A 13358-nucleotide genomic window follows, 5' to 3' on the forward strand; every position below is an offset into this window, starting at 1 on the left:
TCACTCATTTGTTCTCTTTGCTGTGCTAGCCATTGTGGGACCAGTCTCCAACTCAGGAACTTCCTCCAACTCTGAGAGGCCCTGAAAACCAGACAGTTGTGAGGTGAGCAAACATTAAGGGTGAGAAAGGAGGCATCCCAGAGAGATGCAGCTTCCTTCTCTCCCATTTTTTCCCTCATGTTCACATAGTCCTTCCAATATTTAGTCACATTCCTAATGCTCTCCCACATTTCTAGCCCCAACCATTTAGATACTCAGTTTCCTGTTACCCATCACTAGGAGAAAGGGAAAGTGAAGTCGCTCAGTCCTGTTCGACTCTTTGTGGACCCCATGGACTGTAGCCTACCAGGCTCCTCAGTCCATGGAATTTTCCAGGCAAGAGTACTGGAGTGGGTTGCCATTTCCTTCTCCAGGAGATCTTCCCAACCCAGGGATCGAACCCAGGTCTCCCGCACTGCAGGCAAACGCCTTACCATCTGAGTCTCCTAGCCATCACTAGGAGAGACATGTCCAAAGCCAGAAAACTAATAAGTTTCAGTTTAACAACCCCTCCTGCCCCACCACATTATTCTCCCTTAAGTACCATTGACCAGAATAGCCAGTGAAAAAATAAGTTTCTAGCTCTCTGCTTCCTCCCAGCCCTCAATACCTCCTGTAGCTCCTGGTAGCGAAGACTCTGGCTTCTGCAGCATCTTGGCTTCCTCTGGCTCAGCAGGAACAGGGAGTATGCTGAGACCAGCACTCCCCCTAGGGTGAAGGCCTCAGCGCTGAGCTCCAGCACCAACAAGCCAGCTAGCTGTAGGTAGATGGGGCTGAAGGTGTGCTGCAGGGGACCCTGCACCTATCTGCCCTTGTCCTTTCCCCTCCTCTTGCCTCCGCATCCTCCCACATTCTCCTTTATTCACTTGTACCTCGGAGGGGATGGTTCGGGCAGACATCAAGGCTGTCTTCATCACCTCGACCACCAATGCGATGAAGCCCGAGATCAGAGTAAAGGTGTTGAATATCATCATGGCGCGCACCTGCCAGTGAGCCAGTTGAGTCCTGCCAGCCTAGGGGACTCATTGGAACCTCAAGCCCCACCTGTAGCCTAGCTGAAAACAAAACTCAGCTCCTATTCCTCCACCTCCAAACAAGACCATCAGCCCTTTAACTTTCTTATTTTACCCCCTCAGGGTTTTAGGCCAGTCATGGGCAGAGAGCTGACATAATTAGTCAACAGTTAGAAATTCACTTCCTAGACTGAGATGTGCATGTGTGTATGTGTTTCAGGGGGTGGGAGAATAGTACTACATTCTTTTCCCCTCTCACCTTCCAGAGACGGGGTGCTCTGCGCAGCTCAAGAGTAACAATCCCAGTGAGGAGACCCTGAATGATGAGAAAGGCAAGTGGTGAGGTCTGGCTTGTTAGAGAGGGGCCCTTCCTTCTACCCTCCTACGTGGTAGTTCTTACCAGTATGCCAGGCCCAAGTGGCAGTGCTGTGGTCATGTGACAAGCAGAGTTCAGGCAGGCTACTGAGACAGCAAAGGGCACCACGGCCACTGCCAGCCATAGCTGGCTCACCTGGAGGCCAGATGCAGTGTAGTTGAAGGGAAACTGTCAGGAACTCCCTTCCTCCCAATCTTTGCCTCGTACATAGATCAGCGATTGGGAAGAATGCATAGTGCCAGAGAGTAGTCAACCAAGGGCCATAAGGAGAAGGAGATATCATTTAATTTTTTCCTGCCTCATGCTGTAGTTCAGTTACTTACCTGTGTGTTTTCCCCATATGGAGAATCTACTTGGAGATTAAGAGTCTTGCCTTGTTTATTCAATATTTCCTCCACCCTCCTCCCACTCAGCCTAGCATAGTTTCAGGCACGTGATAAGTGCTTACAAAACATGCGTAGAACTGAATTGGGGGTACAAGTGAACATGCTGAAGGTCGGGGTGGGGCAGCTTGGCCTCACCGCCAGCACCAGGAGGCGCCCACTCTGCCTGTGCCTGGCCCAGTGCTGTAGCTTTTCCAGACGAAGGCTAGGTCTCTCTTGCTGACCAGCTCTGTCCTCCATGGCTCCCTTGACCACTAGAGCTCCGTGATTTCTAGCCTGGGAAAAATGCAGTATGACACCCATCAGAAGACAGGACATCCAGCAACATCTCTTTCAGCTGCCCCTCTGCCTGCTTTCAGTATCCAGGAAGTTGAGACTTAGGGTCCTTACACCTACCTAGTCTGAAGCAGCTGCTCCAAAGGGATGGGTCCCAATCGGGCCTGGAGTTCCTGGCGGGGCCCCTGGTAGCTCAGAGCAGATGACAAACTTGTCCTGGCAGAGACAGGCTATCAGGGCTGAGGTGTGGTGGGGCAAAGGTCCCTATGAGGGCCTATGGATCCAGGGAGTGGCGGTGGGTAGACACTAGCCTCAGTTCACTCTACAAGACACCTTGCCCGATCTCATTCTGTTCCCATTTCCTGTTGACCCCATCTCTGCCCATCCTTGGTGCCTCTTCTGATCACTCACCTTATCCACAGGATACTATCACCTTGGGCTCCAATGTCCCATTTCCACCTAATCTTTTTCCTTTTTTAGGGGGCTTCCTCCTTAAATTACTTGTCATTCTGTAGGGAAATCCCACCTCACTCTCTGAATTAGTCCCATCATTACCACTTGAAGATTTGTCCCAAGACCAGCTAAGACCTAGCTTCTTATCTCTCACTTTCTGGACAATTTCTCCTCTCTCATTCCTTTCTTGAAGGATTTACTCTGGATTGGGCACTGACTAAGTGGATAGAGAGCTCTATTTATAGTAGGGATTGTTTTTGACTCAGTGATAACCTGTAGTTAGACATGTTAGAAGACTGGTCCTTAAATGGTCAGTCTTGGAAAGGACACTATTGCAACAATTAATATTTTTGAGGGACAGAAGTTGCCTTGCAGCCAGGCAAGCTCTGACACTTTCCCAGCTGTGTGGCCTTGGATACATTATTCTACCAATTTGAACCTCAGTTTGTTGAAACTGAGTGATTAAAAGGGGGACAGTAATATGACTGGGAAGGGTTGTTGACTCAGGGTGGGTACATAATAACCATTAATGATGCTGATTAGTTTATACTGATATACCTGATGCCATTACAGCACTTATTCAGAAGCTAAGCTGGGGTCATTTATTTCTACACACCAGGGAGGCCTGGTGTGCTGCAGTTCCTGGGGTCGCAAAGAGTCAGATATGACTTAGCTACTGAACAGCAATAAAGAAGCAGAATCACCTGGGCCCAAATATATATTCTGTAGATCAAAAGTAGGAAAAGCCCACCTTGGTGCAAGCCTGACTTTTGGAGGCAACCAGATTTATGTTCAAATCCCAGATCAACCCAGGTGACCTTGGGCAAGTTACTTAATCTCTGTTTTCTTATCATTAAAGGCAAATTAATACCAATCTCAAGGGGTTGCTTTAAGTATTAAAAGAGAAAATGCATATGAACCCATTCAGTTCAGCACCTGGCACCTACACGCTCAATAAATGTGAGTCGCTATTATTAACTGATGACAGAAGACTGAGCCAGAAGACCCCAGGAGTCAGAACTAGGAGGCAGGGTTGTGGGAGGCAAGTGGCCTTCTATGTGAGCCACTTTTGCCCTGTTCAGTGCTGCGCCAACTCACTGAAACACTGTGCCCCCCTCTTCTTTACTGGGCAATGAGAATCATATTTAAAGGGATCTTGAGAACTGTTCTGTCTACTCTCTCCTCTATCCTTAACGTATATTAATTTTATTTTGTGGCGATGGCCTGACAGAATGTGAGATGTTGGGCTTGCACTGAGTATCCCATAACTGGTAGGCCAGTGGAAAGAGTCTAGCCTCATTTTCCTTACCTGTAAATGCAGACTAATTATAGAAGTGTTATTGGAAGGATTGTATACTATTAAATATGTGATCAGGCATTCAGTGAAATATTGATCAAATCTAAGTGTCCAGTTTACAAACTTGTAGTCCTTGTCTAGACTACAATCTCCTCGAGGGAGAGTACCACATTCCCCTACTGTGTTCATCCCCCACGGCCCTGAGCATAGTGCTTGGTACTTAGTAAGCACTCAGTAAATATTTGTTGTATTGAAGAGCCATTAAAGTAACTTAAGGAATGGAAAAATAGAACTCGAGAGGAAGGAGCAGGAATTGTTTATCGAGAACAGAAAGGACCGAACAGTAACTTTAATGTTTCTTACACGGCCGACATTAACTATCTCTATAATCGCCCCTCCTCCTCCCCCAAAAGAGAGACAGAAATTGTAAGGGAGAGGCTTTGAGATAAAACCCCAGGAAGAACTTCCCGAGTCTGTGCATGTTGGGGCAGAAAGAGCGGCAGAGCCAGCTCCTTCCCTGGTATGTCCGGGTTTAGGGTGGGAGGGGCAGTCCTGCTTGGAGGCTGGGGGAAGGACGAGATGACCTTTCAAAATCTCTTCCAGTCTCCTGTTGGAATCATCCGTGCGCCCCACCCCCGTTCCCCCCCTCCTCCGACAGCGCCCCCAGTCTCCAAACGGCCCGCACCCCGCCCCTGGCGGCCGCCTCTCGTGGCTCCCGGGGTCCCCTGCTCCCTGTCCCCGGAGCCGGAGCCCCGCTCCCGCTCCCGCTCCCGCTCCCGTGCGGCTCCCAGCCCCGCCGCGCCGCCCCCCGCATGCTAATGGCCGGGCCGCCTCCCGCCGCACACAATGCGGGCCGGGGCCGGGGGCGGGGGACCGGGGAGGGGGCGGGGGCCGGGCCGGGGGCGGGGGGGCCGGGGCCCGGCGCATCTCCCCCGGCCCCACGTAACGCTGACGCCCGCGCCGCCGGCCCGCCGCCCGCCGCCGCCGCCGCCGCCGCCCGCTCCGCCGCCGCCCGCCCGGGGCTCGTGAGTAGCCGCTCCCCCCACTCCCGGCCCCCCCTCAGCCACCCGGCCCCCGCCCCCGGCCCCCGCCCCCCCTCCGGAGGGGGGGGCCCCCGCTACGCGCGCCCGGCTCGGAGCAGGTGCAGGGGGCGGGGGCGGGGGAGGGGCGCCGGCTCGGCCCCAAGCAAACTTCGCCCAGAGCTCCTGGGGGGGCGGGGTGGGGGCGGCGGCCACGGAAGCCTGAGAGCTAGGGGGGCCTCGAAGGAGGGGGGGCAGGTGGGGGAGTCGGGAAAGCGGACACCAAAGGGGAAAGGCCAGCGGGGGTGGGGGGGGGGCGGTCGTCTTTGTAGGGGCCCGAAGGCAGGGCGCGAGGGGCCTGGGGGTGCCGGGCGGCCGAACTGGGAACCAGAGTGGATGAGTGCCCCCCGGCCCAGGTAGGGCTGATGGAGGAGGAGGGGGAAGGGACCCAAACTCTCCGGGAGCGGGGGATGGGGGAGGGGAGAGGATGGGGGGGTGCTTCCCTCTCTGCGTCCCAAACAAAGTGTCACAAAGAGCTCGGCCGGCGGCAGCGGCGGAGGCGGCTGCAACTCAGCTTTTGTTCTCCGGGCCCGGGTAGCTGAGCCTTGGCCTCCCAGTCTCCCAACCCTGTCCCCCATCATCCTTCTGGTTTATCTTCCCCGGGAGGGGCCCGGGGTGCTGCTAGAAGAACCTCTTGTGCAAGATCAAAGGTCTTGCCCTACTTGCCAACCTACTTCTGGGAGGGAGATGTTCCCAGAGGTTTTCCTACCCACTCCCCACCCCCTTATCTGAGAACTGAGGTTCATATGGGTGCTGAGACCCTGACCTTTCTAGGGTCAGCTCCAGCTAAGGGGGCTTAGGGCTGGCTGCATGCCCTTCCCCCAGATCCAGGTCCTTCGCAACTTTCAGAAGAGGGGTCAACTTGGGACATGCCTCTGGGATAAGATTCACTATGGTGGGGTGGCTGTAGGTGAGCAGGTGTACTTCCCTCTCACCTCCTGCTGTCCATTTGAAACCCACAAATGAGGTCTATAACCCCCACTCAGGGTAGTGAGGATGGAAGGAAGCAGGCTTTACCAAGAACTCAGTCTAAAAGGTGGGCAGGCTGTGCTATGAGGTCAGTTTTTGGGGAGCCACCTGAGCAGTGCAGTTCAGAGGACCATGGAAAGGAGGCCATAAAAGTGATCTAGTGGCATGTCCATGTGATAAAGGTGGTCTTGACTCTAGACCACCTAAGGACTTCCCTTTCAACTCCATCTAGTACAGCATTAATCATAGTTGTTAGAGGACTTGGAGGGCGTAAACATTCTCAGAGGGAAAAACATCAAGTGTAGAGATGACCAGAGACAGAGATCTAGTCACTGTCCTGCAGGCCCTATACTTCAAGTCCTGACCATTGCCCCTTACACTTTGACCCTAAAAGCTTTGGAAACACAAAGTTTGAGAGAGAATCTTCATGGTCCTCCAGACAGCAGATGCATCTATGTACTTGTCCCTGTTGTTTCTAAGAGTCTTCTCACCAACCCTTGATGGTCCACACCCCCTTTCCCACCAGGTCTCCTAGCACATAAAAGGAATTGGCCTATTGCTTTGGAAAGATTTTGGATCCCTATCCCTGGCCCTACATCCCTGTAGAACCCAAATAAGGGCAAAATAACCCTTGATTCCCACTGAGGGTGGGAAGTAGGTCAGTGCTACTGCCTGGCTAAGTCTCGTGGTTGGTGTTTAGGGCCTGACTATAGAAAACTCAGATTATTGCCCACGGGCAATGCATGCATGATCTGGGTTCCAGGTCATTTCATAAAATCTGGGGCTCTGGGGCTCTGTCAGTGCTTTCTCCGACTGAGAAAAACTTGTGGGATCAGGTTCTTGGGACCTCTTTGGTGAGGAGATGATTCTGGAGATCCTGACTGAGCCAAGGAGGTTCTCTCAGTGGGTTTTGTTGATTTGAGGCTACCCTCTGGGAAACTTTCCCTGCTGGGAATTCAGCTTCACTTTGAGCCTTCTTGTATATCACTGCATTTCCGTCCTGGAAAACTGCTATGTGCAAAGCAGTGCTTTTGTTTTGTTTTGGGGAGGAAGCTTTGCCCAATTCCTACTCTACTTGCTTTGGTATGAGATCAGCCTCCCAGGAGGTATTTTGTTTACTATCCTATAAGTGGTTTTAAGGGCCCTAGAATCTTCTCAGAATCAGGGTATCTGCCCATAGGTTAGTCAGCTATGACCATGCAGTATTCCCAGCCTCCTCCCCCTCCTCCCCCACCATCTGCTTCCTCTGAATATACCAGATTGGCTGTACACCAGGATGTTCCGGGAATCCCCAGGAGAGCAACAGAATGTGATGGACCCAAATATGATGCCTCAGTAACTCATTCCAGGATGTACAAACTGTAACTGTCAGAACACTCCTTATAGCTAATTAAAATTCTTCTAGTTACATCTATTTTCTGTTACATCTGTCTATTTTCAGTGACATCCAAAAGGCCAAAATAATCCCTCTGGTACCACTGGTTTTTTTCCCCCCTCTATGGTTTCCAGATAAGAATTTTTAAAAATCCTCTGGCTTTTCTTGTTGCCTTATGTGAGGTGCTAAAATGGCAAATATGGCCCCTCTAGCACTTCATTGCTCTATGGTATGGAGGTGGCCAAAGAGGCTCCTCTGGTAGCCCACTGCACTCTCCATGGTACTGAAGGAATGACCATTTGTTTCAACATCTCTCTGGGGTCCAGAAGAGTCCTATGACTCAGAACCACAAAACTTTTGAGCTGGAGGGGACCATCAGTATAAATTAGTCTAATCCCCTTATTTTACAGATGAGTAAACTGGGAAGTTAAGTGATTTACTGAAGGTTGCAGGGCTATTAATGATCTGACTGGGCCCACAATAGTCTTGTACCCCTCAGTCCTACACTAATTCATCTTTCATTATATTACTTAGTGAACTCAACAAGGCTCTTGGTCTCAGTAAAGGGGCTTATTTGGAGGATCCAGAAGATGAGAGTGGATACCTTAATTTGAAGCTGCAGAAATAAAGATATTAAAAGTTGTGATGGAGGTTGTTTAGTGACCTTGGACAAAGACATTTTGTTAATTAATTTCCTGTTAATAAAATTCCCATCACCCAGATTCCACATGTAACAGGTACCTGACCCTTCATGGAATCTTGTCCCATCTACTAAACATCAAAAATTAAAGCATCCTTGGGTCTCCAGAGCCTTTTTTCTTTGCAGGGCTGACCCTAGCTCAGTTCTCTACTGTTAAAATTCCTTAAGCAAAATATTGCTGAATCCTTTTCTTTCTCAGTAACCTATTTCAGTTTCACAATGCCTATTGTAAGGAGGTTCTTTATACCTCAAACATTCTTTCTGTCTCAGGCCAAAAAAAAAAAAAAAAAATCAGGTAAGGTCCACATTTGTCTAGCTTTGACCACATACAGTTCTTTATGTAAGCAAGATAGACTAGATGACTTCTGGTCATTCTCCTAGGCCTGTTTCCATGAATCTTCATTCTGGGGTTGCTTCTAAGTCCTAAAGCTAACCTTCTCTGCAGCTTAGAATCAGGAGATCCTTGCCCCCCCACCCCCCACCCCCAAGTCCTCTTCCTCTCAGTGCTCTTCTCCTTCCTCAGAACTGGAGCTCTGCACATCCCAGGCCCAGGGAATTTTAGCCTGGAGAATTTTAACCCTTTTCAGCTCAGAGCATGTGCTGAGCCCCTATCTGTGCAGATGGCCCAGCCCCGCCCCCCGTCCCTCACTCCAGCCTCTTGAGCTCAGAGCCAGTGTAATCCTCCTCTTGTGTGAGGGAGCCTCTCCCCTGCAGAGAGGAGGAAAGCCTGCCTCGGAACAGCCCTGGACAAAGGGGCTGAGATGCCCCATCAAACTGCAGGCTCCAAGGTTTGAAACGAGGGGATGAATTCTATCCGGTATTTGCAGTTTTTAACCCCTTCCCAAGGCCAGCAGCGCCCCTTAACTTTCACTCCTCCCCCAACTCTCTCTTCATTCCCTTTCCCTCTGGCTGTCTCCCCCTTCATGCCCCTCCCCCTCTGTCTGTCTCCAGACTCTGCTGCTGGGAGGTGTTTCTCTCCCATGCATGAATGAGTCTCTGTAATGAATGGAAATGAATGGATCAGGAATCCAGGCGGAGGGAGGAAGAATGAGGGGGAAAGACAGAAAGACAGGGTAAAGGCAGAAGGAAGAACTGTGGAGCCTGGAAGAATGTTTGGCTGGCTGGTCAGTTAGGGGTTTGAGAGCAACTGGTCCCACTTGGATAGCTGAGGAGCATGGCAAGCCGACCCCACTTGCTTTTCCCACTGCACAGCCCAGTCTAAATGAGAGAAGAGTATACTGTGATGGTCTCTTCCACCACCAGGGTGGCAGAGACGTGGGTGGGGGTGTGTGGTGGTGGTGGTGGTGGTGATGGTTGTTCTGGATAAGGCATTTAAAATGAAAAATTTGGGGGGAAGAAATCTGGGTTATTAGGGAGCCTTATGGACAAATAAAGTAGTACAAGTTTTGAAAACAGCAGCCTCCTCCTGTCTCAGGATGTAAGGGAGGAGAAGGGATAGATCCCAGGGTGCTAAAAGCTTGGGGCTCTCCGGAAGAGGCTGGGGTTAGGAGTGACTTTTTCCACTGCTGAAAATCAGGGCTCATCCTTTGCTCCAAATCTGTCTCTCTTGCTTTAGCTCTTCAGCACCTGTTGCCTTCACTAGCAGCTTTCCCCCCTCTTCCGTACACTCCTCAGAACCAAAGAATGTGAAGGGGGTCCATGGAGGTGAGTGAGGCTCTGGCCTGAACCTACAAGTACCTGCAACTATACTTCCTCCCCTCCCTACCTCTCTTTTGTCTCTCTGGCCTCCCATTATTATTTCCATGGTCCCCAAAGCTCAGTTCCCATTCATCCCCCAACTTCCTCGAGGTGAGTGGGAGGGGCCCCCGGTGTTTTTGGTTCAGGCCCCGACCCACCCTCTCTTGGGTTCCTCTGGCTCTCCGTATCCATGTCTCCCCCACAGCTCTCCCTTCTCCACCCTTCGCTCTGTTCACATCTTTCTCCACAGGGCTCACGTCCCCGCGCCCCGGTCGGCCACCTAGCGCCGTCGCCCCCGGCTTTCGACGGCGAACTGGATCTGCAGCGCTACTCCAACGGGCCAGGCGTGAGCGCTGGGTCTCCAGGGATGGGAGCAGTGGGTTGGTCTGAGAGTCGCGCAGGCGAACGGCGCTTCCCCTGCCCTGTATGCGGGAAGCGCTTCCGCTTCAACTCTATCCTGGCTTTGCACCTGCGGGCGCACCCAGGCGCCCAGGCCTTCCAGTGCCCGCACTGTGGCCACCGTGCTGCGCAGCGTGCGCTGCTGCGCTCACACCTGCGCACGCACCAGCCCGAGCGCCCGCGAAGCCCCGCAGCGCGCCTGTTGCTGGAGTTGGAGGAGCGCGCTCTACTGCGGGAGGCCCGGCTGGGGCGACCTCGAAGCTCAGGGGGCCTGCAGGCCACCCCTGCCACCGAGGGCCTGGCGCGACCCCAGGCTCCTTCGTCGTCCGCCTTCCGTTGCCCCTTCTGCAAAGGCAAATTTCGCACCGCGGCAGAGCGCGAACGCCACCTGCACATTCTGCACAGGCCCTGGAAGTGCGGCCTGTGCAGTTTCGGCTCCAGCCAGGAGGAGGAGCTGCTGCACCACAGCCTGACGGCCCACGGGGCTCCCGAGCGCCCCCTGGCGGCCACCTCGGCTGCGCCCCAGCCTCAACCTCCACCCCAGCCTGAACCTAGATCGGTCCCCGAGCCAGAGCCGGAGCCTGAAAGTGAGGCAACCCCCGCCCCCGCTCCTGCTGCTCCCGAGGAGCCCCCAGCGCCTCCGGAGTTCCGCTGTCAAGTGTGTGGCCAGAGCTTTACGCAGTCCTGGTTTCTCAAGGGTCACATGCGCAAGCACAAGGCCTCCTTCGATCATGCATGTCCTGTTTGTGGCCGCTGCTTCAAGGAGCCCTGGTTCCTAAAGAACCACATGAAAGTGCACGCCAGCAAGCTGGGCCCACTGCGTGCTCCGGGGCCTGGTTCCGGGCCTGCCCGGGCCCCCCAGCCTCCTGACCTGGGCCTACTTGCCTACGAGCCTCTGGGCCCTGCGCTCCTCTTGGCCCCAGCGCCCACCCCCGCTGAGCGCCGTGAGCCTCCGAGCCTCCTGGGCTACCTGAGCCTGCGAGCCGGCGAGGCGCGGCCCAATGGTGAGGGCGCTGAGCCTGGGGCTGGCCGCAGCTTTGGAAGCTTCCGCCCACTGCCCTCTGCTCTCCCAGCCCGGGCTCGCCGGCACCGCGCCGAGGAGCCAGACGAGGAAGAGGAGGTGGTGGAGGCAGAGGAAGAGACCTGGGCCCGGAGCAGGGCGGTGGGCCCTCTGGCTTCACTGCCCCCGCGCCCAGGTGAGGCCTCAGGGCACTCTGCGCCTGCCGCGGGGGCCCAGGCGAGGTCCACCGCCACGCAGGGTATGTAAGGATCTCCTCTAAGATGCTCCACATTGTGGCCCACTCTGACGCCACCACTGCCCTCCTGCCTGCTCCTTTTAAAAAGGACCTGCCTCATTTCTCGGTTTTCCTCCCGTAGAGGCTTTACTACCCTTTGAGGGCACAATCCAACTCAGAGCAAGTCGAACCTCTCAGGTTCCCGCAAACATTTCGTTTCCTCCTAGGCTGGGAGGGGAAGCAGTCCTGTGGGTGGTATGGGGCCCACAGACCTAATAGAGTTAGGGCAACGGATCCCTCTGACTTTTTTTTTTAACGCGTGTATTGCAGAAGAGAATGGGCTGTTAGTTGGAGGGGCCCGGCCTGAAGGGGGCCGGGGGGCCACCGGCAAGGATTGCCCCTTTTGTGGAAAATCTTTCCGCTCAGCGCATCACCTCAAAGTGCACCTGCGAGTGCACACAGGTGAGGGGGCCAACCTCCGGGATGGGGAGGGGGCTGAGGCCAGGAAGCGGGGTGAGGGGTGCGGGTGAGAGCCAGGAGAAACACCTCTTAATTAAAATCAGAAGGGTGGGTGAGGCAGTGTTTTTTTTCCTTGCCCAAAGCCTGTACATGGAGTGAAATGCGGGTAGGGGCAGACAGTGATCCTGACTGGCATTATCGCACCCCTCCTCTCCAGGCGAGCGCCCCTACAAGTGTCCACACTGCGACTACGCGGGCACCCAGTCCGGCTCGCTCAAGTATCACCTGCAGCGCCACCACCGGGAGCAGAAGAGTGGAGCCGGCCCCGGGCCACCCCCAGAGCCGCCGCCCCCTTCCCAGCGGGGTTCGGTCCAGTCGTCCGGAGCCAAGGCGGCTCCGCAGCCTGCGACCTGGGTAGAGGGCAGAGCGAGCCCCCGGCCTCCCGCGAGTGGCGGCGCGCCGGGGTCCCGTCGGAAGCCCGCTAGCCCCGGGAGGACCCTGCGCAACGGGCGAGGCGGTGAGGCCGAGCCCCTGGACCTGTCCCTGCGGGCGGGGCCGGGAGGCGAGGCTGGGCCAGGGGGTGCCCTCCACCGATGCCTCTTCTGTCCCTTTGCCACTGGAGCCCCCGAGCTCATGGCCTTGCACCTCCAAGTGCACCACAGCCGCAGGGCTCGGGGCCGCAGGCCGCCCCAGGCCGATGCATCCCCGCCCTATGCCCGAGCACCGTCAGGAGAGACCCCTCCCACTCCTCCGCAGGAAGGGGAGGAGGGCCCCGGGCTGTTGAGATCCGGAGAGGCTGGGCTAGGGGGCCAAGAAAGGTAGGGAGCCCTCTTAGGGGGCCGTTAGCTTAGTTTACCCCGCCGGAGCGGGGCAGCGGTAGAGGTAGTTGGGTAGAGCAGCCAGCAGGGGGCAGCGTGGGACCCATATCCCAGCCCCGGGCGGACCAGAGGTGGAGGGGCAGAGAGCGTGAGGAGGGTGGGCGGGCGACACCCACCCAGCCCAGGGGAGAGTCACAGTGCCTTAGCAGTGGCAGGGGTGAGGATCAAAGAACGGGGTCCCAGGGCTGGCAGAGAGGACTGTTCCTGCTGAGGGGCAGCTCTGCCAGCCTTTGCTGGTCCATAGGCGTGAGAGTTTATTTTTGTACAATGGGTGGGGGTGGGGGGCACTGCACCCTTCTAGCCCCTTCAGGGGCCCTGTAGACGTTGCTATTTTTGGTACGATTCCTGTCATCCCTGTCGCAGAGTTGTGTCCCCAATAAACAGGTGTCTTGAGACACAGGGCACTGTGTCTGCCTGCCTATGTCCTGTCCTTGGGCCACTGCATCCAGAAAAGAGTCCTTTCTTCAGGCACTTTTTACCACCCAAAGAGCTTGGTAAGAAGCTTGGGCTTTACCCTCAGGCTTTGGCTTCAGTGGCTCTGGGGTGGGGCCCATGAATTAGTATTTTAACAAGTAGCCTATTGTTCTCCTGTACTGTGATCTGAGAATGCCATCTTGAGAAACTGCTGGATGGTGCTAGTAGACCCTAGCTTGACTGTGACCAGCTCAGCCTCAGGAAGTGCATGCAGAATGAGAGGAGGAACGTCAGGCCTCTGGAGGCCTCTCCTCT

General features: G+C 54.8%; 2 protein-coding genes across 5 annotated transcripts in view; one reads left to right on the forward strand and one right to left on the reverse strand.

Moving 5' to 3' along the window:
• TMEM253 (transmembrane protein 253) overlaps positions 1–13358 on the reverse strand; it is a 13439-nt gene continuing 81 nt past the window's right edge. Inside the window, exons 2-8 of the mRNA XM_052646432.1 lie at positions 2208–2303; positions 1950–2087; positions 1453–1563; positions 1312–1368; positions 912–1022; positions 650–796; positions 1–81 (exon numbers count right to left, since the gene is read on the reverse strand). Of these exons, the coding sequence (XP_052502392.1) occupies positions 1–81; positions 650–796; positions 912–1022; positions 1312–1368; positions 1453–1563; positions 1950–2051 (609 nt within the window). The 5' untranslated portion in view covers positions 2052–2087; positions 2208–2303. The remainder of the gene's footprint in view (positions 82–649; positions 797–911; positions 1023–1311; positions 1369–1452; positions 1564–1949; positions 2088–2207; positions 2304–13358) is intronic.
• The window catches only part of ZNF219 (zinc finger protein 219), a 12527-nt gene continuing 3998 nt past the window's right edge, over positions 4830–13358 (forward strand). Inside the window, exons 1-5 of one of the 4 annotated variants that reach the window (XM_052646429.1) lie at positions 4830–4862; positions 9537–9625; positions 9909–11316; positions 11623–11754; positions 11969–13123. In XM_052646429.1, the coding sequence (XP_052502389.1) occupies positions 9620–9625; positions 9909–11316; positions 11623–11754; positions 11969–12573 (2151 nt within the window). In that variant the 5' untranslated portion in view covers positions 4830–4862; positions 9537–9619 and the 3' untranslated portion in view covers positions 12574–13123. Of the gene's footprint in view, positions 4863–5238; positions 5273–9536; positions 9626–9848; positions 11317–11622; positions 11755–11968; positions 13124–13358 lie in introns of those variants that run through there. The other 3 variants (XM_052646431.1, XM_052646430.1, XM_052646428.1) reach the window with 3 other exon arrangements.

This window comes from Budorcas taxicolor, chromosome 10 (assembly GCF_023091745.1).
Source record: "Budorcas taxicolor isolate Tak-1 chromosome 10, Takin1.1, whole genome shotgun sequence".
NCBI lineage: Eukaryota > Metazoa > Chordata > Mammalia > Artiodactyla > Bovidae > Budorcas > Budorcas taxicolor.